The 25,123-nt window shown below is 30.0% G+C and overlaps 2 protein-coding genes across 2 annotated transcripts; both read right to left on the bottom strand.

Annotated features, from left to right (window-relative positions):
- Positions 1–456: 456 nt before the first annotated feature.
- On the bottom strand, positions 457–4,566 carry LOC107407308 (ADP,ATP carrier protein 1, mitochondrial). Its single transcript, XM_016014571.4, has 4 exons — positions 4,409–4,566; positions 2,214–2,705; positions 1,622–1,993; positions 457–1,033 (listed from the first exon to the last, which is right to left on the bottom strand). Exons 2-4 carry the CDS (start codon positions 2,682–2,684, stop codon positions 734–736), a joined length of 1,143 nt encoding a protein of 380 aa, XP_015870057.2. The 5' UTR covers positions 2,685–2,705; positions 4,409–4,566; the 3' UTR covers positions 457–733.
- Positions 4,567–5,239: 673 nt separating this feature from the next.
- LOC107407307 (mitotic checkpoint serine/threonine-protein kinase BUB1) lies at positions 5,240–12,511 on the bottom strand. The gene is made up of 14 exons (XM_048471273.2): positions 12,351–12,511; positions 12,107–12,254; positions 11,389–11,546; positions 11,175–11,265; positions 10,296–10,406; positions 10,087–10,174; positions 7,369–7,472; positions 7,214–7,285; positions 7,040–7,129; positions 6,797–6,954; positions 6,179–6,233; positions 5,970–6,104; positions 5,743–5,864; positions 5,240–5,589 (listed from the first exon to the last, which is right to left on the bottom strand). The coding sequence occupies exons 1-14, from the start codon at positions 12,416–12,418 to the stop codon at positions 5,400–5,402; spliced, it is 1,590 nt and encodes a 529-aa protein (XP_048327230.2). The 5' UTR covers positions 12,419–12,511; the 3' UTR covers positions 5,240–5,399.
- Between the last annotated feature and the right edge of the window lie 12,612 nt (positions 12,512–25,123).

Raw genomic sequence — 25,123 nt, 5'->3', positions numbered from 1 at the left:
AATTGATTATTAATTAAATTAATTTGGATTGAATTTCATATATAAATCGGTTCAATTTGGATTAAAAAAACTAAATCAATTACTAATTGAATTGGATACTCACACATAATTACTAACTGGATTGGATACTCACAAATTAAATGGCTCCTAAACCAATGAACACCCCTAGCAAAAGATATCCAGAAAAAGAAAATTTGTTGAAAGTTATTCTTTCTTCATTCCTATTACAAAAATCACTATTAATGTACCTTACCAGTAAATTTGTTTAATAGTGTGTAAGCTGGTAAATTTTTTACACGCATCCAAAAATATAAGAAATAAACAACTTGGTACCTCCGGAACTCACAAGAATCTGGTGCCTCAATACCAGTAAAACTATGAATGAACCCTAATTTTAAGTCAGAAATAGACTGAACATGAAAAGAGTTTTAGTCAAGAAATTCGGAGAGAATCGCATCAATGCAATACTTTAAAGATGTATATAAAACAGTTGTGATCATAAATCACTGAAATTATTTTAAAACCAAAAGAGAATACTGATACTACACCGCTCAAAAGCCCAAGCAAATATAACACTCAGCTAAAGTTCAGGTTTTGTATCTATGATTTACTGACAACAGATCCCTACCGAAAACACAAAGAGCCAGTGTTGTTCACTCCAAAATTATTATACTCAAAAAGACACCTTAAACATTCACTCTACATTTTCGTCATCAACTAAAATGATACTCCATTAGCCACCACCACCAGATCCATATTTCTTTCCAAAAAACACGACTTGAAGCTTGTCATAGCCAGCGAGAACACCAGCACCAGCAACGGCACGCAAAATGTTTGCACCAGCACCTTTGAAGAGTGATTTAGCACCCTCGTTCTTGAGGATTTGACTGAAAGCATCCAAAGAGCTCTTGTATTTAACAGCTTCTCCAGATGTCATCATCATTCTTCTACGGACTGTATCAATAGGGTAAGAAGCCAATCCAGCACCAATTGTGATACACCAACCCAGGAAGAAACTAGCAAAGAAACTATCCTGTAAACACCATAAGAATAATCAATTAACATAAAGTCTTGATTGTCAAGAAATGTTACCTAAAACAAACATATACTTGTTGGCTAACACTAATAATAGAGATCCAATTTTTTTACCCTTGGAAGGTATATTATCTAGGCTTAAGTTGGTTGCACTAGTCCTAATAAAAGCACCACAACCTAATTCATTCCTAATTCTTGGCCAGTGTAGCATGCAGTTATTTCTCGGTTGTGTTATTCCTAACAAAATTTGTGAGGAAGGACATGCTAACCCAAAAATGGAGTCATGGAATTTGCTGAGAAAAATGACAAAGTTAAATTGACCCCGTCAGCTCAATATTTTAGCACAGGGCAGACTGGTTGGAAATTGGAACAACTTCATGCATGGCAATGCCGCATATTAATCCACCAGATGCCTTTCTTCCACACAAACATATATGTTACTCCACATCTAAAGCCCTTATCTTTACTCATACCACAAGGAAAATAATGTCCGGAAAAGAGGGGAAAAAATATATACACAAATAAACTCCACAATTGCCAAGGGGGAAGAAGAAAAAAAGGTACAATTTTGAAAGGTTGAACATACCTGCAAAGAACCAGTGAGAATCACAGGTTTCAGAGAATCATACATTCCAAAGTAGAGTCCTCGGTACACAATAATTCCAACACATGAAATGTTAAAACCACGATATAGCCCAGCAATACCATCAGACTTTAGGGTCTTCCTGTAAACATCAATTAAACCATTGAACTGCCTCTCACCACCTTTTTTGGCAGCCTTGGCATCATTAGCCAAACGGGTTCGGGCATAATCCAAAGAGTACACAAAAAGGAGTGATGATGCACCAGCAGCACCTCCTGATGCCAAGTTACCAGCAAACCACTTCCAGTAGCCATCTTTGTCTTTCTTGAAGTTGAAAAGCCTCTTGAAGTAATCTTTAAAAGCAAAGTTCAGAGCCTGACATGCAAATTTTAACAAATTAGGAGTGACGAGAGGGATAAAGAAAAGAAATATAATATTAAATAGCCAAAAGTCAACACGAGAACTATAATTTAAAAGAAAACTCAAAATGATTATAAATCAAGAATTATTATTTATTAAGTGAAAGTACATTTTCTTTATATTTTTTATTATCATTGGAAACCAAAATCCAAAAAACCCAGTGAAGAATATAGACCTGAGTGGGGAAATATCTGATGACATTAGCAGTGTTTCCTCTCCATAGGGAAATAACACCTTCATCCTTAATAGTTCGGGCAAAACAATCACTGATTCCCTTGTATGGTTCAGAGAGTCGACCAGCCCGAATCATCTCATCCTGATTCTGGATTAACAACTTAACACGTTCAATAGGAGCAGCTGCAGTTTTGGAAACGGCAGCAGAAACACCTCCCATGAGGAAATCAACAGCAAAACCAACAGCACCTTTCTCTGCTGGTGCTTGCACAAATATGGGAGACAGAGGCGAGACATGTGCAAGGCCAGTGCTTGGGCATGTAGGCTGCACATGACTCAGCAAACCTACATTTGCATATCCACCATTCCCACAATAATTTCTGGAATGCATGTCAGGGGAAAGCCTAGAGACAAGGTGAGACTGCCCATATATTTTTTGAAATACTGACGGATGCTGCGATCCATCAGCCATTTTTGTAACCAAGCCGGTGACCTGCAAAGCAAAGAAAATTATTTAAGATATAAACATGAACAAGAAGAGGCTTTCCAGAATACCAGTGCATAAAAATAGCGGGACAATAATAAATAAATAATATGACAAAGGAAAGGATAAATAGAAATCTTTGAAGACAATTTTATAACAGAAAAGTAAACTTCCACAAAAACTAGATGTATTTTAACTGGCATAACAACAAGTAACCAAACCATAGTTCAACAAGGAGATAACAAAATATGTTGTAAAAACAAAATTCTCTGATCAAACATTAAATTTCCCAACAGGTAGCATGCAAACATCTTAGTTTTACTGTAAACATATATGTTTCAGCAACAAGATCATAGAAGATCATCGGTAGATATTCGTCAAGTAATAACATCTTAAGCATGTTACTAGGTCAAAGTCTAAGATCAATGTATGATTCTATAATTAATAGCCACATATGTTTCAGAATAGACAGTATTATTATCACTCTAATAAATGTGAATTAAATACTAACAATAAAAATAAGCAAGATATAGTAAAAATGCGATGTAAATACATTAGTAATATGAACCAGATTACTTAAAAAGATATAAAACAAACAGATAAAAAGAATTCGCAAGATAAGTATCAGGCAAACTAGACATGTTAACATGACCATCTTGAAATTACCAGATGAACAATACTATAAAATGATTCCTCAACAGAACTATCAAAATTGTCTATTAGAGTCTTCAGGAAAATGGGTAAAAAAGTCACAAACATAAACAAGTGAACTGACAGATTTCCTGAAAGCTAAGGACATGCCTAGCCTCCAAGGGCTTACCACATGAGAGAGTAGGAAAAAGGGCAAAAAGAGTAGTTAAAGTGGCCAGAAAGCAATTGTTCCATTTTGTTCTGTACTTACAAACCATCAAACAAATGGAAACACAATACCCAGACAATGCAAAACACAGCGATCAAGGCACCCCAACATGCCGATTGTGCTTTGAAATGAAAGCAAAATGATAAAGACATCATTCATGTGCATTATCATTGATCAATGAAATGTTACTTATGAAAAGCAGTACAACACAGAAAACAACGAAAACTAAACAAATGCGCCTCTAATCTCTCTGTTTCATTTCAAAAACATAATCATCACTACTACCACGCATTAATTTACAGGCCAATCAACACCATGAATACATCCTCCAGAAAACATATCACAGCCAGCTCATCTCACATCAAATACCAAAGTCAGATTGCTGGTCAAGAGGTCCAACAAGTCCAACAAAACAAGTCAAACCCGTGAACCTTACCTGATCACTAATTTAGTAAACTAAGCCAAACTTACACAACCAAGATATTCCATAAATCAAATTCCAAATAAAAAATATTTGGCTCAAAACTGATCCATTTCCCAGAAATCAAAGCAACGTAAAATAAAACCCAGCCAAATTCTTTACTCTACAGATGAAACAACATCGAAAAAAGAAACAGATAGAAAATTGACAATAACATATATGGATCACGACTTCCATGCATCTAAATTAGCAAACAACTAGCATAGATCTACAACAAATAAAAAAAACAAGTAATACCCCAAAAAACAATTTAAAAAAATAAAGGAAAACTTTGAATTGCTTAGAAAATGAGCTTCCTTGAGTTCCATTTACTTGATTTTCTTGGAAAACAAACAAAAAGTATGGATCGAAGACATGGAAAAGAAACCAAACCTAGAAAGGCCGCCGAGAGAAGAATAAGAGACAGTGCTGAAAGGCGCACCAGCTCCAGGGGTATACAAGAAAAACGAAGCAGACACGACTCTAACTATATAAACGTGGTGTCTTAGGGTTTTGGTTGAATGCCGAATTTGCCCTTGGTCGTCGGTTTATTTACCTAATTGTACCACTCCGGTCCAGTTATTTAGTTCCAATTTCCAATCTATCACGAGTAGAGACTGAGTTGACTCGTAACGGTGTGGGCTTTAACAGTTCAGCTGTTTTGTAGCCAAGTTGGACCCAATCTTGTAATTATACATAAACTGTACATTTGCTTTCTCTTATTTCGAATAAAAAACATTCTCTTTTCTCTAGAAAATTGAGAAAACAAATAAAGAAAGATGAATATGAAAAATATTTTAAATATGTATTTATCTTGGAGATGGGGTACGAAATCCACTTGTTTGATTGTCTGTCAACGGATAAATATATATTTATATTATATAATGTGCAAGATATTATAAAATGTTAGTAATGTGGTTATTTAGTGCAATTGACATTCCAAATATGGAATTTTACTAAATTAGTACAATCTAAAACTCTTCCATATTTATTGGATCCCTTGATCTAGTGATTGCCAGCCTGCAAACAAAGAATGATGCTGACCGAGCTGAACTACGAGAAAGAGAGCTTTCTGCTAATAAAAATGTACTTTTTTGAAATAATAATAAATAAAAATGTACTTTTTGGAAATAATAATAATTATTGATGGGAAAATTTTTCAACTTTACATATAATACATATTATGTGTCTGAACATAGACAATATAAGACCACTATAACAGTATATCAAATTAGAAGTCACAATGTCATTCAATAGAGGGTTTTTTTCATGTACATGAATTTCGAAGTATATCTAAGAAAGATATTTCACCTAAATTTATTTTTGTTGATAAGCAAATTACATTTAGCAATGGAGAATGGCACACAAGTGGATAGAGCCAGCACTAATTAGAACACAAGGAAGCTCTTTGCTTTGCCAATAACTCTTTTAGTTTTCTTATAAGCTGAGGATTGGAACACATATAATCCTGGAAGGACTCCCTTAAATTCTGTAACAACTCCTTGTCTTTATCACTATGGTTATTGTTGAGCAGTTTTGTAAAGAGATTCTTCCAGAGATCAACATTCCAGTATCTGAAGCAAATTGAACAAGCAGAATTGAGGCCAGAAAAAGGAAAAGAGAAGGAATGAAAACTGATAGAGCAAGTGAAAACCAACATGTTGTGTGTGTAATAATCTAGAAATAAAACGAAAAAATTGCCAAGCATGAAGCAATGGCAGAAATACCGTTTAAAAGATGTCTTGGGTAGATAAATATAGCCACCATCAGTTGATGCTTTCTGTTCAATTTCCATGTACGAACCATGCAGCATCATATGGGCAATGACACAGAGACCATAAGTATCTACCTGGTTACAAATGACAGAAGGCCTAATTTAGAGCAAGTTCATTGCCCATATTTGATAACACATGAAACTTTGAGGAACTATAATGCTAATAAAGTCTAGACTGGCCTGAAATTTCCATGGCTTATTCTGTTGCATTTCGATACAACGGAAGCCAGAAGTCCGGCAATCTCCATTGAATTCTGCATTGTCAGGAAAGAGATGCAAATCTATCCCCCTTCCCCAGTCAATAAGGTAAAGACCCTGCAAAATAGCCCTCTAATTAGTCTTAAGAGCATAAACCAAAAATTAGTTGCTGATATGCAACAAGAGCAGACCTGGTCAAGCCAAGGTCCACTTCGTTCACGAAATCCATCTTCTACTAGGTCATCCCTGCCAAAAGGTCAGGTGATTGTCGTCATTAGATGGTCTAGGAATGAGAAGTCAATCATCTAAAGATATCACATAAAATCTCTGTATTCTAGTGAGTAGCATGGACTGGCAAAGTAAACCTGGATGTGAGAAATAAGCATTAGAGAAATCTAGGCTATTGCTTTTCACTGAGCTGGATAAAAAGGATTCTGCACTATATTTCATGTATATTTTGGAAAGGACAGAAATAGTAAATATAGATAGCACTCATAGCAAGACCTTCTACCATGCATAATATAGACAAGGTGATGAGACAATAACAGATTGTGCAAGTAGATAGACTGCGTTCCATTACTAAATCTAGAATTTTAAAAATAAAAACGAACTGTTTGTGTACGTCCTTCAATGGAAAAGGTCACACCAATTAACATGGATTCTATATGTTTAATAAATAAAAAGAAGAAATGGGTGACAATTAAGCTTAGATATGAACTTGGTTTCGATTAGAGAGCTTTTGAGTTTTGACATCAAGATATTTATACAGGCAGACACATTCATGCTATATGATGGAAAAGGATCATTACCTAGCATAGCGAATAATCAAATTATCGGGCTTGAAATCTCCATGAATAATGCCAGCACCATGCAAAGTTTCTAGCATGTGGAGCATTTCTATAGTGTAGTAAATGCATAATACTTCTTCCATTGGCTTTGCCACAACAACATAAGCATTTATAGCATCCTACACAAGATATTCATACTAGGATGAGTAAATACAAGACTACTCCAGATTCTAAACATGAACTGTATAAATATGACAAACCTACCTGAAGTGTTCCATGAGCTAGATAGTCACAGATGAGGATGCTACAGTCAGAATAAAGATGCATTCGATGAGCAAAACCAAAGCTTGACCTCTGATAAAATGAGATATCAAGAATAAGTAAAATAAATTGAACCAGCATGTATCAACAAAGTGGGAAGTCCAGGAAAGAACTTGCCTCCTTGGCTGGGATGCGCTGATCAAGTTGGCGATACATATAGAACTCCCAAGGGAAAGCGGGCTTCTGTATCTGCCAGAGATTTTAAAAGCAGTAAGACCAGCTATCCAATAAGAGATGGTCTGACAGAGAAAGACTATGAAGTTAGACGTTACCTTTAATGCAACGACTTCATCCGGATTACTGTTGACATATGCTTTATATACTTGAGCAAAACCACCTTGACCTGCACAGCCCTTGATCTGGTACTTCTTTCCACCTGTGAGTGTGAGAGCAAGGGCAGTTCTTAGACTGAGCCTAAACAAGATGCAAAAAGACAGTGTATAGACTTTTTACTTGCTATTTCCATTTCTCTTCTTTTGGATATGTCTTTATCTTTTACTTTGTGAAGATAATGACCATGATTTATATAACAATTGATGTGTAGATGATGAGACTAGTGTTATTCAAGTATTCAGTCGAATTATTGCTACATCAATTTTACATCTTAAACTCTTATACAATGCATACAAACATACACAGATAAACACCCCTTCCCTTTTTAGTGTTTCTGATGGAGAGCGATGGAGATTACATAAGATTTTAATCATGAGGGGTTTTATGATTTTTAGAATTTTAATATTATTATGTTTATTTGATATTTAGGGTTTTAATATTATTATATTTATTAGGTTTCTTATTACTATTTTAGTTTTAGAAATGTTTATTATTTGGTTTCCTATTTAATAGGTTTCTTATTATTTTAGTTTTCTAATATTATTTAAGTAGTTTTGTTATAAATAGGGATTTTTGTAACTCTTTTAGTGAAGTTGATTAATAATGCAAGTTTTTTTGAGAATTATTTTTCTGATTTTGTGTGATGCAAACAAACTTAGGTGTGATAATTAGGCTTTTTAGTTTTTAGGAGTGATTCCTAAAATTGTTCTACTATAATACTAGAACATATCTTTTAATTTTCAGTTTTATTTCCTTCCCTACATGTCCTACATCAATTTGGTATCAGAGCAAGGATCCAACCTTCTTTGTAAACAGTGCGGCCGCATGAACACTACCCTTTGCCTATGTGAACGGTATTCGGTGATCAAATTGTTTCTTTGGCTTAAGGAGTCATGATTACACGATTTGTAAGGAATAGAGGCTTATATGAAGAACTATTAATACGTATGGTAGTACAATTGGAGTCTCATAATGTTCGTGTTTGCAATGTTGAAGCTTGGGTTGATAATATCGAGGTGTAAGTATCTCGGTCTGGTAGAGCTTCAACTAAAAGTAAACAAGATAAAACTTCTCAAGCCAACTACGATCGAAATAAAGAAAAGCAACCAGCAAATATAACTGTTCCATCACCCTTTCCTCACCATAGTTTACAAAGATCTTTGTCTACAAAGATCTGCAGAATTATGTGAACAGATATCTGAGCATGTATTCACAAACCCTATTGATTCTAAACTTGAATCCTTACTTGAACCTTTACCTTCATCCACACCACCTGCCATGTTACCTGAATCCCTACTTGAACCATTTCCTACACAATCTGCCACCTTATCCAAACCCTTACCTACACAACCCAAATCTCTACCTTAACTTTTTATCCTACACAACCTGCCACCTTATCCAAATCCTTATCCGAACTATCTACACGACTTTTCAACTTACCTGAACTCTTACCTACACAACCCGTCACCTTACTTAGAGCACCACCTACACAAACTAAATGTGTCAAGTTGGACTCAAATAATTTGAATGAAGGGCTTTTGTTGACATTGGATGTCCCTAAATTTGCTAGTCATGTAGTCCTTTTCATTCTTGAAGTTTCTCTTGTTGCTTTATGATTTCAGCTTTAAATTCACCGGAGTCTCATTCTCTAAGAGGGGAGAATAAGGGAGAACGATGGAGATTACATAAGATTTTAAGCATTAGGTTTTATGATTTTTAAAATTTTAATATTATTATGTTTATTTGGTTTCTTATTATTATTTTAATTTTAAAAAGGTTTATTATTTGGATTACTTATTTAACTATGTTTCTTATTATTTTAGTTTCCTAATGTTATTAGGTGGTTTTGTTATAAATAGGAATTTTTATAACTCTTTTAGTGAAGTCGATTAATAATATAAGTATTTTTCTGAAAATTATTTCTCTGGTTTGATGTGATGCAAACCATACCTAGAGTTTTTAGGAGTGATTCCTAAAATTGTTCTAGTGTAATACTAGAACCTATATTTTAATTTTCAGTTTTCTTTCCTTCTCTACCTGTCCTACATCAGTTTCATTTCCAAACTGTATTAGATTTAGGGAAGCATTGTTGTAAAATCATCAGCTTAAAATGTTTTCATTTCAAGTAAATTAACTACTATAGGCTTGAAACGAGTTAGCTGAAAAATAATTATATAAAGAAAACCGAAAATTGAAATGGATTTACATATAATTGTATGTTAAGACTTTTGGGAAGCTATCTGATGTTAACAAAACAATATATTAATCTAATTTTAGCACATGATCAGCAGCAACACAAGTTAAATACTTGACCAGCACTTAACTTCAGGCCTAACCACAAGCAAATATATATATATATATATATATCGAGATTAACTAAATCAAACTAGCTGCCTCTCCACTTGTACAGTATAATCTAATCTCTCCTTGCTAGCCTGTGGATGTAGATTAACTCTGTGATAATTGAACCAGGTTAAATCCTGGTGTTCTCTTGCTTGTTCTTCTTTCATCTGTTTTCTGGTTTATATTTTTATGTTCATGTTGCTGGTTTGAGATTCAACTTCTTTAATATGTCAGTATGTCTGGGATCAATTTATTAATTAGTTCAACATTGTAGGAAAGTTGGCAAGAAAAATGAACCAAACAAAATGAATCACCTATTTCAATAATTTTATTTCTTGATGAATTCTTCAAAGAAGATAAAGCCACTTTTCCTGGGTAAGCTTTAGCACTTGAATGGTATCCCTGAAAGGTGCAGCAAAAAAAAAAAAGAAATAAAAAAAAATATAAAATAAAAGGACTGACTAAGGATGAGACCAATCTATGTAAATTTATTTAAAATTAAATAACGACTGAATTATCTCACATCGTATTTTGTAATTTGAGGATTCATCTTCTTCAATAGGTCTTTTATCACAGAACTGGACCAAGGGTTGATGTGACAATTTCCGGATTTAATGGATTCATCATCATCATTCTGCATGACAGAAACGCAAAATAATCAGTCATGTGACAGCATACGCTCATACATTATCAATTATGCAGCAGTTGAAACAAAAACAGACAAAAGCAGAAACTTTTCAAAATCTTTAGCAATACCCCAAAAAAACAAAAACAAAAAAAAAAAAAAAATGTTAAGCATATATTATGGTACATGAAGGCCTGTTTACTGATCATCAAGTACAGACATAATTTTTTTCTGAACAAAGACTGTATTTGGACCGTGTCACACACTGACACATGACACATGACACATTTTAAATTTTTAACAAGTTAAATAAGTTGATAAATGAGATATCCATAAAACTAAATTAGCTGATATGAAATTATTCAAACGTTTGAAGCGACAGTAAAGATCAAAATTAAGAGAAAAGTATGAGCATTTAAAAATCTCAACTTATCGAAGTTTCAGCAAGTGAAAAATATGAGAAGTCACATACTCATTTTAAACAATCTCTATCCGAAGCTGCAAGCTTAAAAATTTTGAAATTGATTGGTAAATTAAAATTTTGAATGCATGTTTTTAAATAGAGGGAAAAACAACAATAAAAATGTTCATCTTTCTAATGTTACACCGATCAGATCAGACGATAATCAGGACCCAGGAAGTGACAAATTCCATGTTAGATGCTCATTTCACTCCATAAACAGTCATTTACAAATCATTTCAAAGAGACTTTATTGTTCCCCTTTTTCGTTCAGCTCAAAAAGTCTCTTATCCCCCCAAAAGGAAAAAAGGGCATACCTTCTTAGGTGGAGATGCATTGATTATGTCAGACATTCTATCAAGAAATAAGGCTTGTGCTTTCTTCATCATCTCAACTGGTTCAGCATTTCTAATACAAGCATAAAACAGTGTTATAAAAAGTTAACGACACATAAAATACACACTTCTAACGTGAAAGAGACACTAAGGGCTTTAAATTTCAAACACTAAGCCATATAGAACAGAGATACACCTCATAATTCCCATCTGGTAAACCATTTGCGCATCGAATAACTTCCCTTTTGCCTCTAGAAACGATGCATACCAGATATAAAGAACAGAATGGCCAACACATATTTTACTTTCCAACATGTCAGTGAAAATGGTTCCAAAATCTTCACTGAATCCGATCTACAAAACCAACAAAACGGAATTAACCCATGCATTATTTTTACTTAACTACCAGGTTCAAGAAAAAAAATAAAGAAATTAATAATCTAAGAAACATGACCTCTATAAAACCATTTAAACAATGAATTAAGATATAAGATGTCCCAATTATCCCGTACATTAGGAAAAAGCTAAACGAAATTTTAAGTGCATTGACAAACCTGTTTACTAAAAGATAAAAAAATAAAAATAAAAACCAGTAATATCATATGTATAAACACAATTCAAGCAATCAATTACAAAAACAATTTAACCCAAATATAACATAGGGGCTAAATCTTAGTCAAAAAATAATATAAAAAAGTACCTATAGTGTTAAATAAATTTAATAAGTCAAATAATTCAATCCCCCAAAAAAATTATAATTTGAAAAAAAAAAGTTTAATGAGCTAAAAATTACCAAATTCACAACACAATTCAAACCAGATATTTAAAGACAATGCACAAACAATGCAAAAAAGTGTGAAAAAAAAAAAAGGAACAAGAAAAAAATTGAGTAATAAAAATAGGGTGTTAAGTACATGTAGGAACCAAATCTTAAGGAATCTAATGTCGTTTCGATACTGGCCATTGTTCTTGAAAGTTGTGATGCAATCTGATAGAAGCTTGCTCAAATCCAATCCAGAATCTTTGCCGGAGTTCAATTCTTCTAGGGCTTTCTTCACCGACCTGGATTTCCGAGAATTGTCACCAAAAATTTATGAAACTAAAAATTGCTTGAGCTTGCGCAAATATCAAAGTTAGAGAGAAGAGAGAAAGCAGTACCACATCCAGGGCAAAAGAGGATCATGAAGGGTGGTGGTGGATTGGGAGTGTGGGAAGACGATGGCCATGGCCTTTCGTTTGCAGAAACTAGGAGAATTGCAATAGAGAGAGAGAGAGAGAGAGAGAGCTGGGAAAGAAGCGCGGAAGTGGTTGTTTTTGAATTCAGAAAAAAAAAATTTATTTGAATTGCTCTGGAGTGGGCTTTTCGGTTTGGGCTTTCAGATGGAACCCAAGTGATCTAGCCCACCATTCAGCGGGAGTGTTGCTCTGCTTTCGTCCATTCAGTATTTCACATTTTTGTTTTTCTATTGTTTTTCAAGCAAGTAATTTTTTTATTTTTCTTTTTCTTTTTTTTTTTTTGTCCTTTTTCCCACATAAAATTGCTGGGAACTGTGGTTTTAAAAAGAAAAAAAAAAAATTTGGTTCTTGCAAAAAAAAAGTTGGTTGGAATTTTCAATATCAATTATATTTTCTTTCAAATTTATTCGGATGCGTTCGAAAGGAATTTTTAATATGTGTGAGAATTTTTTTTTTCTTTTTTTTTTATGTGTTCCCACATGTGTTTGGAGGACAGTGATTTCTTTTTCTTTTTTTTTTTCCTTTTTTTTTTCCATAAGAAATATTGAGATTTTTTCAAAACCAATTCCTACCTGAGGACAACAATATGTATTCATGCAACGGTCAAAGATCATTCTACTTGTGCAATGTAAACTCCTCTTCTATATACACGAGCAAGATTTTTTTTAAATATGTTGTTTTTTTAAAAAAATATATATAATAATTATTGAATATTTGACTATAAATGGTTTATTTGACCAAGTTAACCCTACAAACAATAATATATACAAACTTTTTTCCTCCAATAAGGCACTCAAAACCCAATAGAGAACCATATGAAGATTAATATGGAGAGCAAAAGGAAAAACCTGACCATCCTCATATTTGCCATCTTCTTCTTCAACCTTGTGGGTCAGAAGTTGTGTGGTGGGACTGAAAGAAGTAGGCAAAAAGAAGTCCATGTGGGGGTGATTCTTGATATGGATTCAAAGCAAGGGAAGATTATACACAGCTGCATATCCATGGCCATCTCTGATTTCTATTCTCTCCACGACAACTGCACCACAAAACTTGTTCCCCATACAAGGGACTCAAAAGGACAACTTCTTCAGCTTCTATCTTCTGGTATGTAGAGACTTTTCTTTGTCTTGACATGCATGTTTTGATATGCAATTAGCTTTTCCAAGGAACTCAAAACTATCATTTTTTTTTTTTTTCTTTTTAGGAATATTTCATTGACAACCACCTTAGATTCCAGAGAAATACTAAACCATCGTTAGGTGTTAATAAATCATACACACTCTTTAGCATTCACTTTTTCTCCATTTTAGCTTATTTAAACTACTCCTATATCTTTTTATTAAAGTTAAATTATATTGAATCTCTCTTCTTCTTTTTTTAACAATAATTAATTTGAGAATTTCAAAATTTTTTTAATATTTTTAATTAATTTTCATTTAAGCTACGTAATATTTTTTATTTTTTGATAAAAAATTATATAATAATTTTAATTAAATAAGTTTTTTTTTAAATAGGTTATAAATTTGACAAATACAAATATATTTCAAAAATTAAAATATATTTAGTTAAATATATTTTACAAATTATGATACATTTTTATTTTATTGAGGTAGCTTTTCTTTTCGAGGTTATCTTTTAATGGATGAAAAGTGATGTAAGAGCATCCTAAGAGAATATTTAAATGTGGTATTTTTTTTATTTTAAAGAGATAATATTTAAAAAAGAACTTCGATAAATTTTTTATTTTAACTTTTTAATATAAAAAGTTGGTTTAACTCTCCAAATATAGAAAGCCAAAATTACTATTTATTTCAATATTATATTTATTTAATTGAATATAATACATTCTCCTATGTTATTATTATAATATTTAAAAGATAAGTAACTTATATAAAAGAAAAACGTTACAAATAAAATAATAAATATTTATATAAAAAATAAAAATAAAAAAATTTATTAAAAAATATTTTTAAATTTTATTAATTATTTTAAAAAATATTTTTTATTACAGAAAATATACTGTTTTACTTTAAAGAGTCATTTGGAAATGGACTAATTCCATAGTCCCATACTCAAAGTCAAAAGTCTTTTTTGTTTTTTTGTTTTGGTAAATGAGAAAGTCAAAAGTCTTTTAATTTATAGACGTGTGGGGTTGCCCAGTGTCAAACGGCATATCTGTCATCAATTTAATACTTAGCTACGCTACTTGATATTTGGTTTGGAAAGGTAGTTGAACTCAATTGATAACTCACATATTTATTAAAAATATTATATATTTAAAGTATCAAAATGGAAAAAAAAAATTATTATACATATAAAAATATGTATTATTATAATTGATCTGGAAAAAAAAAATTGATATTTGGCTTGTGAATTAATTATGCAAGTGATAAAAACTATTTGTTTGTTTTTTTTTTTGTTTTTTTAAACTTTATGTCTTCTAAAAAGTTTCTTTTTTTTTTTTTTTTTTTTGAAAAATTAACCTCGTAAAAGTTATCTTTGGCTTTTAAAATTGAAAAGTTGCTTTCTGGAAAAGTTTGAACAGTTTTCTAAAATTGTTTTAAGCTTTCAGAAATTTTTTTAACTAAGCTAGTAAAGAATAGTTTTATGAGGAGTTTTTAGTAAGATTTGTGAATCTTAAAGGATGCAAGGTAAGAAAAAGTAAGATCAGTAAAAATATATTGGGATGGATCATCACAACTAGTGACAAATCAGTATAAGGTTGCCAAGATAATTATGAATAAGTGCAAGGCATTATTAGGCTAATCTATAAAAAAAATAATAAAAAAATTATCTATAAATAGGTATTTGGCTCCCCTAAAATGGTATTATCTTATCTAAGAAAGTTATTATCTAGTCTCTATATATCACTATTTTATGCAAGCATTTATTATTCCAATATTAGATTTATTAAAATTTTGGTATTTTCATTTTTGTTTGTTTGTTTTCTGGTTTATTTAATTAATGGCTTTTTTTATTATTTATTAGTGTACCTTTCCAATTTGAATATTGTTTTTTTGAGTTGCTTCAATGTGGCATTTATTAACATTGTTAAATTTATTTTTATAATCAACAGAAAATAGAACTTGTATAACGTTCAAAAAAAAAAAAAAACATTCATGTAAATGTTCTTTAAAAAATATTATATAAAATTACTGTAAAGTGCAACCAATGATTCTTTTGTTACTAAAACTAAAATTTTTAATAATAACGTATGTTGGTAAATATTTTTTTAAAACTAAACCATACGGTTCAAATCAATAATTTGAAACTATTTACAATGTGACCACCCAAATTACCTTTTTTTGGCTCTACCCTTGAACCTTTTAAAAGAGCTTCCAATCAAAACCAATTCCATTGGTCACATAGGCAAATTTAGCATGAGAGTATTGAGGGAAACTGCCCCCACGGTAAATCCGAAGTTTGTCTAATGGATAATTTTATTTACACCGCAAAAATTATTAGAAACACAACAATTTTAATAATTTTTTTAACTAATAATATCCATTGATAAAATTTCATAAATAGCCTCAAACACTAAAAAAAAAAAAAACAAAGAAAAAAGAAAAAAGAAAAAAGAAAAAAGACAAATATTAGATACACTACAAATCATAAACCCTTTTCTTTTGACTTCATGTTGCATATTATCGACCAAAAAACACAAAAATACATTGCATATCATTTCTTCATCAGTCCATAGTCCTCTTCTTATTCTTTTTAGCCAAATTCGAAAATACACAAAATTTAAAAATGAATATTTGAATTTCAGCAAAAGCTCAACTTGTTTTGTTTGCCATGGTTGTATCTGTTATTCGGAATTTAAGTTTTTGGGAATGGATACTAGAATAATAACTTTCAAATTCAAGAAAAAAAAAAAAACAATAAAAATATGGATATTTGAATATGTTTAATTAGTCGGCGAATGGAGACAACGATCAACAAACAACAAGAAATAAAAGGACAATTCTATAGAATGGCCAATGATTTTGGTTCCACGCACATAAGGAGATCGGAGATAGATGGCAAAATAAGGAAAAAGAGGGTAACATTTTTTTATAAATTATTGTGAAAACCAAACTCACCAAAAATTGAACAAATGGGTGTTTGATGGAATGGAACACAGATTTGATTTAGTTTTTTGGAACCCTAAATCCAAAGGAAAGAGCACTAATAATTCGATCTTCTTCTTCTTCTTCTTCTTCTTCTTTTTTTTTTAAAGGAAAAATCAGGTTTGCTTTGGAGTTTTTGAAAACTTTACTTGTAGTGTTAAGTTTTTGAAAATTTTACTTGTAGTGTATTTAGGTTTCTTTTAATTCATTAAAAATTAAAAAAAATATAATTTATTAGTGTAGACAGAAAAAATAAATTTTAGAATGACTGTGTGGAGTATAATGTGTTTAGTAGGTTTCATAGTGCGAATAGAATTCTCTTTTACTCAGTCCCATTTGAAAAGTATTAAAGTTGAGAGGAAAATTGATTTTCAGTATTTAGTTTTTTAGGATTTAATTTTTTGAGAACTAATTTTTTTTTTGGTATGTTTGATGAGTAATAGAAAAGTTGAGATTTGCAAGTAATTAAATTTAATATTATATAATAAATTAAAAATAAATATGTATTTTAAAAAAATTTAAAGTTATTTTCTCTAAAATTTTCAAAATGATACATTTATAGTCGGGAACAATTTCCACATATATTTTTCTGTATTTGTGGGAATCTAACTTTGGTCTATACTTTTTCACTTCACAATAAATATCAAAAAAAAAAAAAATCATTACATTTTCAAAAAAATTAGATTACCACTAACTTTACCATTATCTAAATATGCGGTCAATAAATTTAGATCCTTTTGCTTGTTTTGTTTTTTTTTTTTTTTTTTATGCTTACCTTCAAATCTTAACCATTTACTTTTTAACTTATTTAATCCCATGACTTATATTAATGTCACATCACTTGATATCGCATGATTTGCACATGACTATTATTAATAAAATATCACTTAATGCTTACACATGATCACTAAAGTCCATTACTTATTTAGTTTAATGAATAATGATATTTAAAACTCATGAGTTTCAAGCTTATTACTTTAAGCCTATCAAAAAAAAAAAAAAAAAGTTCATCAACATACTATAAGAGATATCATTTAAACATAATTGCAAATAGATGTTTTTCTTTAAAAAAAAATAAAATAAAATTACTTAAAGCTTTTTCACTAAAATTTTGTTGCATTACTAACTCTCAAAGTTTAATACAATATTATAACCGAAAAAAAAAAAATAGTTGGATACAAAAGCTTGATAAATTTTTTTTAAAAATGGGATTTCTTTTAATATCTTTTAAATTTAAAAAATTTAATAATCATAATTATTTTGTAAGTAGGTCGGATCTATAAGTACAATACTTATCTCTCAAAATGAATAATTAAGTAATTCGTTGTAGATTTTAAAATCTTGAAATTGGTTTTTTTTTTTTTTTTTTGGTTTAATTTATGTCCACCAAGAGATCATTATATTTATTCTTACAAATGCAATTTTTTGGGGGAAAAAAAGCTATTTTTTAAAATAAGAAAAAATGTTTTTTTTTAAGAGAAAAAATGTTCAATGGAAGTAAATGGTTTTTGTATTTGTAACATTTAGATTAAATGAATTAGAAGTGACTGGTTAGGATTTAAGCATTAGTAATGGTCACGTGAAAATCATGTAATATTAAATGATAAGGCATAAATATTGTCCATTTAATTATCAAACAAGTTAAGAAGTGAATGGTTAAGATCCAAAAGCAAGCATAGAAAAGAACAAGGAGAGGATCCCTGTCCTTGCTTAAAAAGCTCTAATATTTAATACAAAAATTTTTAACTTTATCTTTTTGCCCCAACACATTGAAAATTTATCTTATTTATAGAAAAAGTCAATAAAATCTATAATGTTTTAAAATTTTAAATTTCTTTAATTATGAATTCCATTGGAAAAGTAACTCCTACTTTTTAGAAAAATCTCTTATTTACTATAAATATACTGATTAATGCTTTTGCAATATATATATATATATATATATATTTTAATTTATTAATGCTTAAAGACATAATTAATGTTAAAAATTAGTTTTATTTATTTATTTTATTTCGTTTTTTTTTTTGCTTTTATCTTGTTTGTTTCATTAATCTCTTTCACTTGTTCACCCAAATCAAATAGGTATTTTATTAGTTACTTATATTTATTTTGAACTTTTTTGAATAGTATATTTAATTTGAACTTATACCATATTTTTATTTTTATATGATTATTTTTAAAAAATATTTAAATTTTCAGTTCATTTTATTGTGTACTTAATTATTTAATTTGAAATTGGTTCTTCATGAAGCTACATATATATATATATATATATATATATTTTTTTTTTTTGAAATAAGTTCTTCATGTTGCTATTAAGCATTTATTTATGCAACTAGTTTTATTGTTTGTTTTTTTTTTTTTTTCTCCAAACTAAGCTGCATAGTTTTATTTTTTATTTTTTTGGCCGTCCATAAACTAAGCTATATAGTATTACTTTTTTGTTTTTTTTTTTTTTCGTTATTCAAAGAAGTTATATATATATATATATATATATTTTTTTTTTTTTTAGTTAGTATATGATTTTCATTTTGCCCCACTGTTTTATCTTAAAGACTCTACGTCTTCCATTTTATGTTCCTGCAATCCTCTATTTCAATATTTGGGGGGAAAAAAAAGTCTTCGATTTTAATTGCTACCTTTTCAACACTCAAAATTACTACTAATAATCAAATTAGTTTATATCTTTAATTTTTAAGTAATTTCTAAAATTAATAAAGAAGAAGAGAAATTAACTCTTTAAATTGCTCAGTGCAGCTCTCGACCTTTTGGATAAAATCAAGGTAGAAGCAATAATTGGTGCACAAACGAGAATGGAAACAAACTTTTTAGCAGAGTTAGGAGAGAAAGCTAAAATCCCTACAATTTCTGTTTCAGAATTCTCTCCACTACTCTCTAAAAAATATCCCTTTTTAGTTCAAAGTACTCAAGATGAAACTTCTTAATCCAAGGGTATAGCTGACTTAGTTCAAGCTTTCAATTGGAGGTATGTTATACTCATTTATGAGGACTCAGATTTTGGGAGAGACATTTTACCAAATATAATTGATTCATTTCATCAAAATAATATAAATACGATATATAGAATGGCAGTCACTAGCTCATGCACAGAAGAGAAAATTATTGAAGAGCTCCATAAGCTTACGACATTCCAAACCAGAGTATACATAGTGCATGTTTCACAGGGTCTTTTGTCTAAACTTATTGTAAATGCAAAAAAAATTGGGAATGATGAATAAAGGGTGTGCTTGGTTTTTGACTGGCACTACGATGAACCTCTTGAATTTTGTGGATGACACTTCTGTGATTGAGTCAATGCAAGGAATAGTTGGTTTCAAGTTTTATATTCCAAAATCCAAAGATCTTCACAATCTTACTTCAAGATTGAGAAGGAGAATTTATATTGATGAAGACCCCCCTATGGAAATAATGGAGTTGAGTACAAATGGTATTTGGCATATGACTCACTTTGGGCACTAGCAGAGATAGTTGAGAGAGCATGGGTTAAACTTCCTCCAAGAAATGGTACTGAGCAAGAAGTTAGATCAAATAATTACCTGCATGATGTTGATGAAATTAAATCATCCAAACATGGCTCTGTATTGCTCGAGGAGATATTGAAAAACAAAATGATGGGTATAAGCGGTGAGTTTCAGTTCGAAAACGGTATAAGAAAGTCGCCATCGAAAGCTTTCGAAAAAGTGAATGTGATAGGTAAAGGGGAAAGAAGAGTGAAAGTTCGGGAAAAATCCCACAAAGGAAGAAATTTACTATCCCCTAATGATCTTGAAGTCATTTTGTGGCCTGGAGGAACAACAAATGCACCGAAAGGAACTCATTCTTTGATGGGAATCAATGACACAGAGCCTATAAGAATTGGTTTTTTATCAACAAGAGGTTTTGAAGAATTGGTTAGTGTGTATTATGATCATCAATCAAATGAAACAAAGTTCACCAGATTTTGTATAGATGTATTCAAGGCTGCCATCAAGCTTTTACCTTATCAAATACCATACCAGTTTATAGAATCACATCCGAATAGCAGTGGAGAGAGTACAAGGACATCCAATATTAATTACTTTGTTCAACATTTAAACCTTCTGGTATGTTTTATTTACACTAAATGTAGAAATTCTCTATTTCACCTCGCTTATTGATAATTTTCATGTTTACTTGTTGCACAAACAATGGAACAATGCATTTTTCCAAATATTTAAAAAGTGTACTTTCTGAAGTTTGTTTGTACATATTTATGCATTATAATTCATGCCTAATTTATGGTTCTTTTTGCTGAATGCTGGGATGTTGATATATATACATATATATATATATATATATACTAGAAGTACGATGCTTTTGTTGCGGATACAACTATCATATCAGAAAGATCCCTATATATTGATTTTACAATACCATATACTGAAATTGGAGTTGGAATGGTGGTATGAAACCAAAACAAAAACATGTGGATTTTCTTGAAACCACTTTCACTAGATCTTTAGGTGACAACCACTGGTTTCCTTATCTTAACCGGTTTCATTGTCTGGACAATTGAGCATCCCATTCATTGTCTCGGCAAATTGGAACTGTACTATGGTTCTCCTTTTCGACCCTCGTCTTTGCTCACAGTAAGAACCATCTATGATTCTTTTATCAGAAAACTTGTATTTGTACATATAGTTGTTAATTAACATGGTGAAAAGTAGCTGATCACTTTGAATTATTAACTCACTTTGTAGGGGAAAAGTTGTTAAGCAACTTGTGAAAATTTATAGTGATCGTATGGTTATTTGTAGTGCTAGTATTGACTTCCAGTTACACTGCAACTTTAACTTCAATGATGACAATACAACAGCTTCAATTAAATCCAGATCAGAATTATGTAGGATACCAGTTTGGTTCAATAATTTCTTCTCAAGGTACAATCACCGATAACTTGAAGTCCAATGGGTACAAGCCATATAGTTTACCTGAAGAATATGCTGAAGCTTTATCAAGAGGAAGCAAGCATGGTGGCGTTTCTGCAATTATTGATGAGATTCCTTACATCAAGATCTTCCTTGCCAAATATCCTGGAGAATACTCGATGATTAAGTATATGCCTACTTTGAATGGTTTTGGCTTGGTAAGTGACCTTCTCTAGATACAATCATGTATACAAGAATCATATATATATAGTCCTTTTCTTATAAGAATATTCTCGCTTTAATAAAGTTAGGATACACATCAAACAATATGTTGCAAAAGACAAAATTTATATAAATATGTTGTTTGATATTGATATTCTAACTTTATAAAGTTAGGATGTTTTGACATAAAATTCTTCTAAAATTCTTCTATATGCATATATATATATATATAAATTTGTCACATCGAGATATTTAAATTTTAACAAGTTCAAATATAGTGCAAGTAATCAATCTCTGAATGGGAAGATTACATGTAATTAGTGCATCAGAATTAATTTGTTAAAATATCTAGATACCATATACATATATAGAGTCAATTTCACATTATATCAGGTCTATCTTATAATATTAGCATTAAGAACTTCATTATTAACCCTTTGATCAATTTAAATGTTAAGAATTAAAAACGTATTAATGATTTCATATGAATTTAATAAAATACTAAAATCCTACTTGGACAAAGTAAATCTTATAAGCATTGTTGTTGGAAGGAGTAAAGGCTAAATGCCCAAGACCAGAGTCAACTGCAGGTAGTTTAGGAAGTTAATTAGATTCATCCTATAATAAGTTGATTAGAATCATAAGGGACTATTAGGAACTGAACTTATATCTAGTCTGCTATTTAGGTACTTAGGAAACCATTAACACGTGTTTATAAGTTATTGAAGAAAGTTAAAGCTAATAAAAAAGTTTTGATGTTAAAATATCAATTTACATGCTAATCGTGTATCTATATATATATATATATAGTTTTTGATTTAATGGAAATATTTTCCTATATTATAATGAGAATTATATATGTAATTACCATGGATATATTAAAATGATATTGTCTCAAAACATTGTTAAAACTAAAAATCTAAATAGCGAAGAGAGAGAACTTAATATAGCACTTATTATGTTGCTAGGGTTATAAAGTGGGTCAATTAGATCAAAATTATATATAAATATGTTAATGATAAAAAATAACAAATTGTTATATCATGCATTGATCATAAATATATATATATATATATATACACACACACAGGTACAAAATATAAATATTTACTAATAGCTTGTATATTTTTAGATGTTTCGTAAAGGTTCACCTTTGGTTCGTGACATGTTTTGGGCAATCGAAAAACTTCGAGAAGAAGGAGAGTTAGTAAAGTTGGAAGTTAAATGGTTTCACAGTAAATCAACTGGTGCATATGAAGAAGGTCATTCAAAAAATCCTAATGCTTTTGATCTCCAAAATTTTGGTGGTTTATTCCTCATTAGCGGCATATCATTAGCTTTTGCACTTATCTTATTCTTAACTTATGTGCTTAAACAAAACAGGCATGTCTTGAAGTATAAGTTTGGAAATCTTTTGCAATACATAGGATGGAATTAGAAAGGGTAACTATTTTACCCTTTCTTTTTGCTTTTTTTTTTTTTTTTTCCCGTCAACATTACAATTATAGAAGGGAAATTTCATGCACAAAAGTTTGAATCTAGAATCTTCGTATGTATTTTCATTGCTTTTATCATTTAGTCAAGCCTATGAATACTATACTTTACCCCATTAAAAAATAAAACTACAAGATTTGTATATGCATATTGTCCACAATAAAATCCCTTTATTATATTCTTTCTGAACTATTGTTTTGTTTCTACTATATCAATTTAGTACAATCATATAACCACAGCAGTATCATATGAATAAAAATAATACTTCATCTCTAAAAGAAAAGATAAATTTAAAAAGTATAAAAGGAAAAAGAAAAAAGACATATTTACAAACAATAATTTTAAATCAATTGTACATTGTTTAATTACCTCTGGTTTTATGAAATACCTTTTGTAAAATTAGACTCAAGAATACAATTAATCCAATTTATTTCAAAGCAAAACACATTAAACTTTAAAACTATTAATTGCCAAATAACCCCTATAACTTTATAAACAACACATTACCTATGACAATATACGAAAAAGAAGTACAAACTAAAAGGTTTTTCACCAATAATTATTCAAAATAACATAATATTCTTAAAGTTAAAATAGGAAATTAATTTCCTAATTTTTTTTTTTGGACGAAGGATATTAATTTCTTAATTAGAAACTTAAATATTGATGCAATTTAATATATCTATATACATATATATTTATATTATTTTTTAAAAAAAATTCTATAAATTGGAGTCAACTGCATAGGAGTACTTCACGCCTCCCCTCTCCTCTACCCATTATAATAATATTATTGATATCCTCTACAAGGATAATTAACCATTTTCTTTGTGTCCCCAAATTTCCATCCTCCCCACCTCCCCTATTTTTACATTCTTTGAATTCTTTTTTAAGTTTTCAGTATAGCATTCCCATTCAAAGATTTTTAACAAATATTTTTGACAAATAATCTAAGCTCTTTATTAATCAATACATCTTTGACTTTTTAAAAACCCTTAAAGCTCTTATATACATATTCAAACAATTTTATATCTATATCTAAACACAATTTTAAGTAAATAATTTAATGCTATCAAAATAATAACTCTTTTTTTCTAATTAAACATCAACTCTCTTTCCGCAAACCCAAACTGTGGATTCTTATTTCTTTATTCTCCTTTTTTTTTTTTTTTTTCATATAGGCCCCAAAGCTAAAACTTTTAAGGAGTAAAAAAAAAAAAAAAAAAAAACCAAGTTCAAATATGACAAATTATTTAATTTGAAAGTATGGCCATTGTTTATTATATTTGTGGATACCATAGATATGACGAGAGTAAATGTTGAATCTGATGATTCAGTAATAAGACTTTACATCTTAAGCCTAAAATTCTATTTGATAATATAGAATTCAATTTTCAATATGTATAAAAATAAAAATCAATAAAGGAATTGAAGGAAAAATTTAGTAGAATATTTTTTTTCCCCTAAATTTTTTGTGCAGTATGACCAATTTAATTTTAATTGTTGTTTAACATTTTCTTCGTTCTATCAAGAAAAATAAAACAAAAACAAAACATTGTAGTCCTTTTTCTATCACCAAAAAAAAAAAAATGTAATTCTTTTAAGGCGGGTTTTTAATTTGGGTGCATATAGATTTGAGAATCAGCTATAATTGGGACTTAAAGAGGGAAAAAATTGTTTGGAGCCTAATTAGGAGAGCTAATATTGATTTGATATCATTATATTATTTATCTATTAGATTTAAGAATTTTTAAAAAGTCAAACATACCATTAAATTAGATTAATGAAGGATCTAGATTTTTTGTTAAAAATGTTGATAAAAAATATTTGTTTGAGGAATGCTTCTTTTATATATATATATATATATATAAAAGAAAATGCTAGATACAAAAACTTGACGTTTTAAAAATTAGATCTTAAGTGTGAGTTTTGACCTTTTATAAGTGGGTCATGTTTTATTATT

Source organism: Ziziphus jujuba, chromosome 4 (assembly GCF_031755915.1).
Source record: "Ziziphus jujuba cultivar Dongzao chromosome 4, ASM3175591v1".
NCBI classification, from domain to species: domain Eukaryota; kingdom Viridiplantae; phylum Streptophyta; class Magnoliopsida; order Rosales; family Rhamnaceae; genus Ziziphus; species Ziziphus jujuba.
This window is presented reverse-complemented; position numbering and strand designations above follow the sequence as displayed.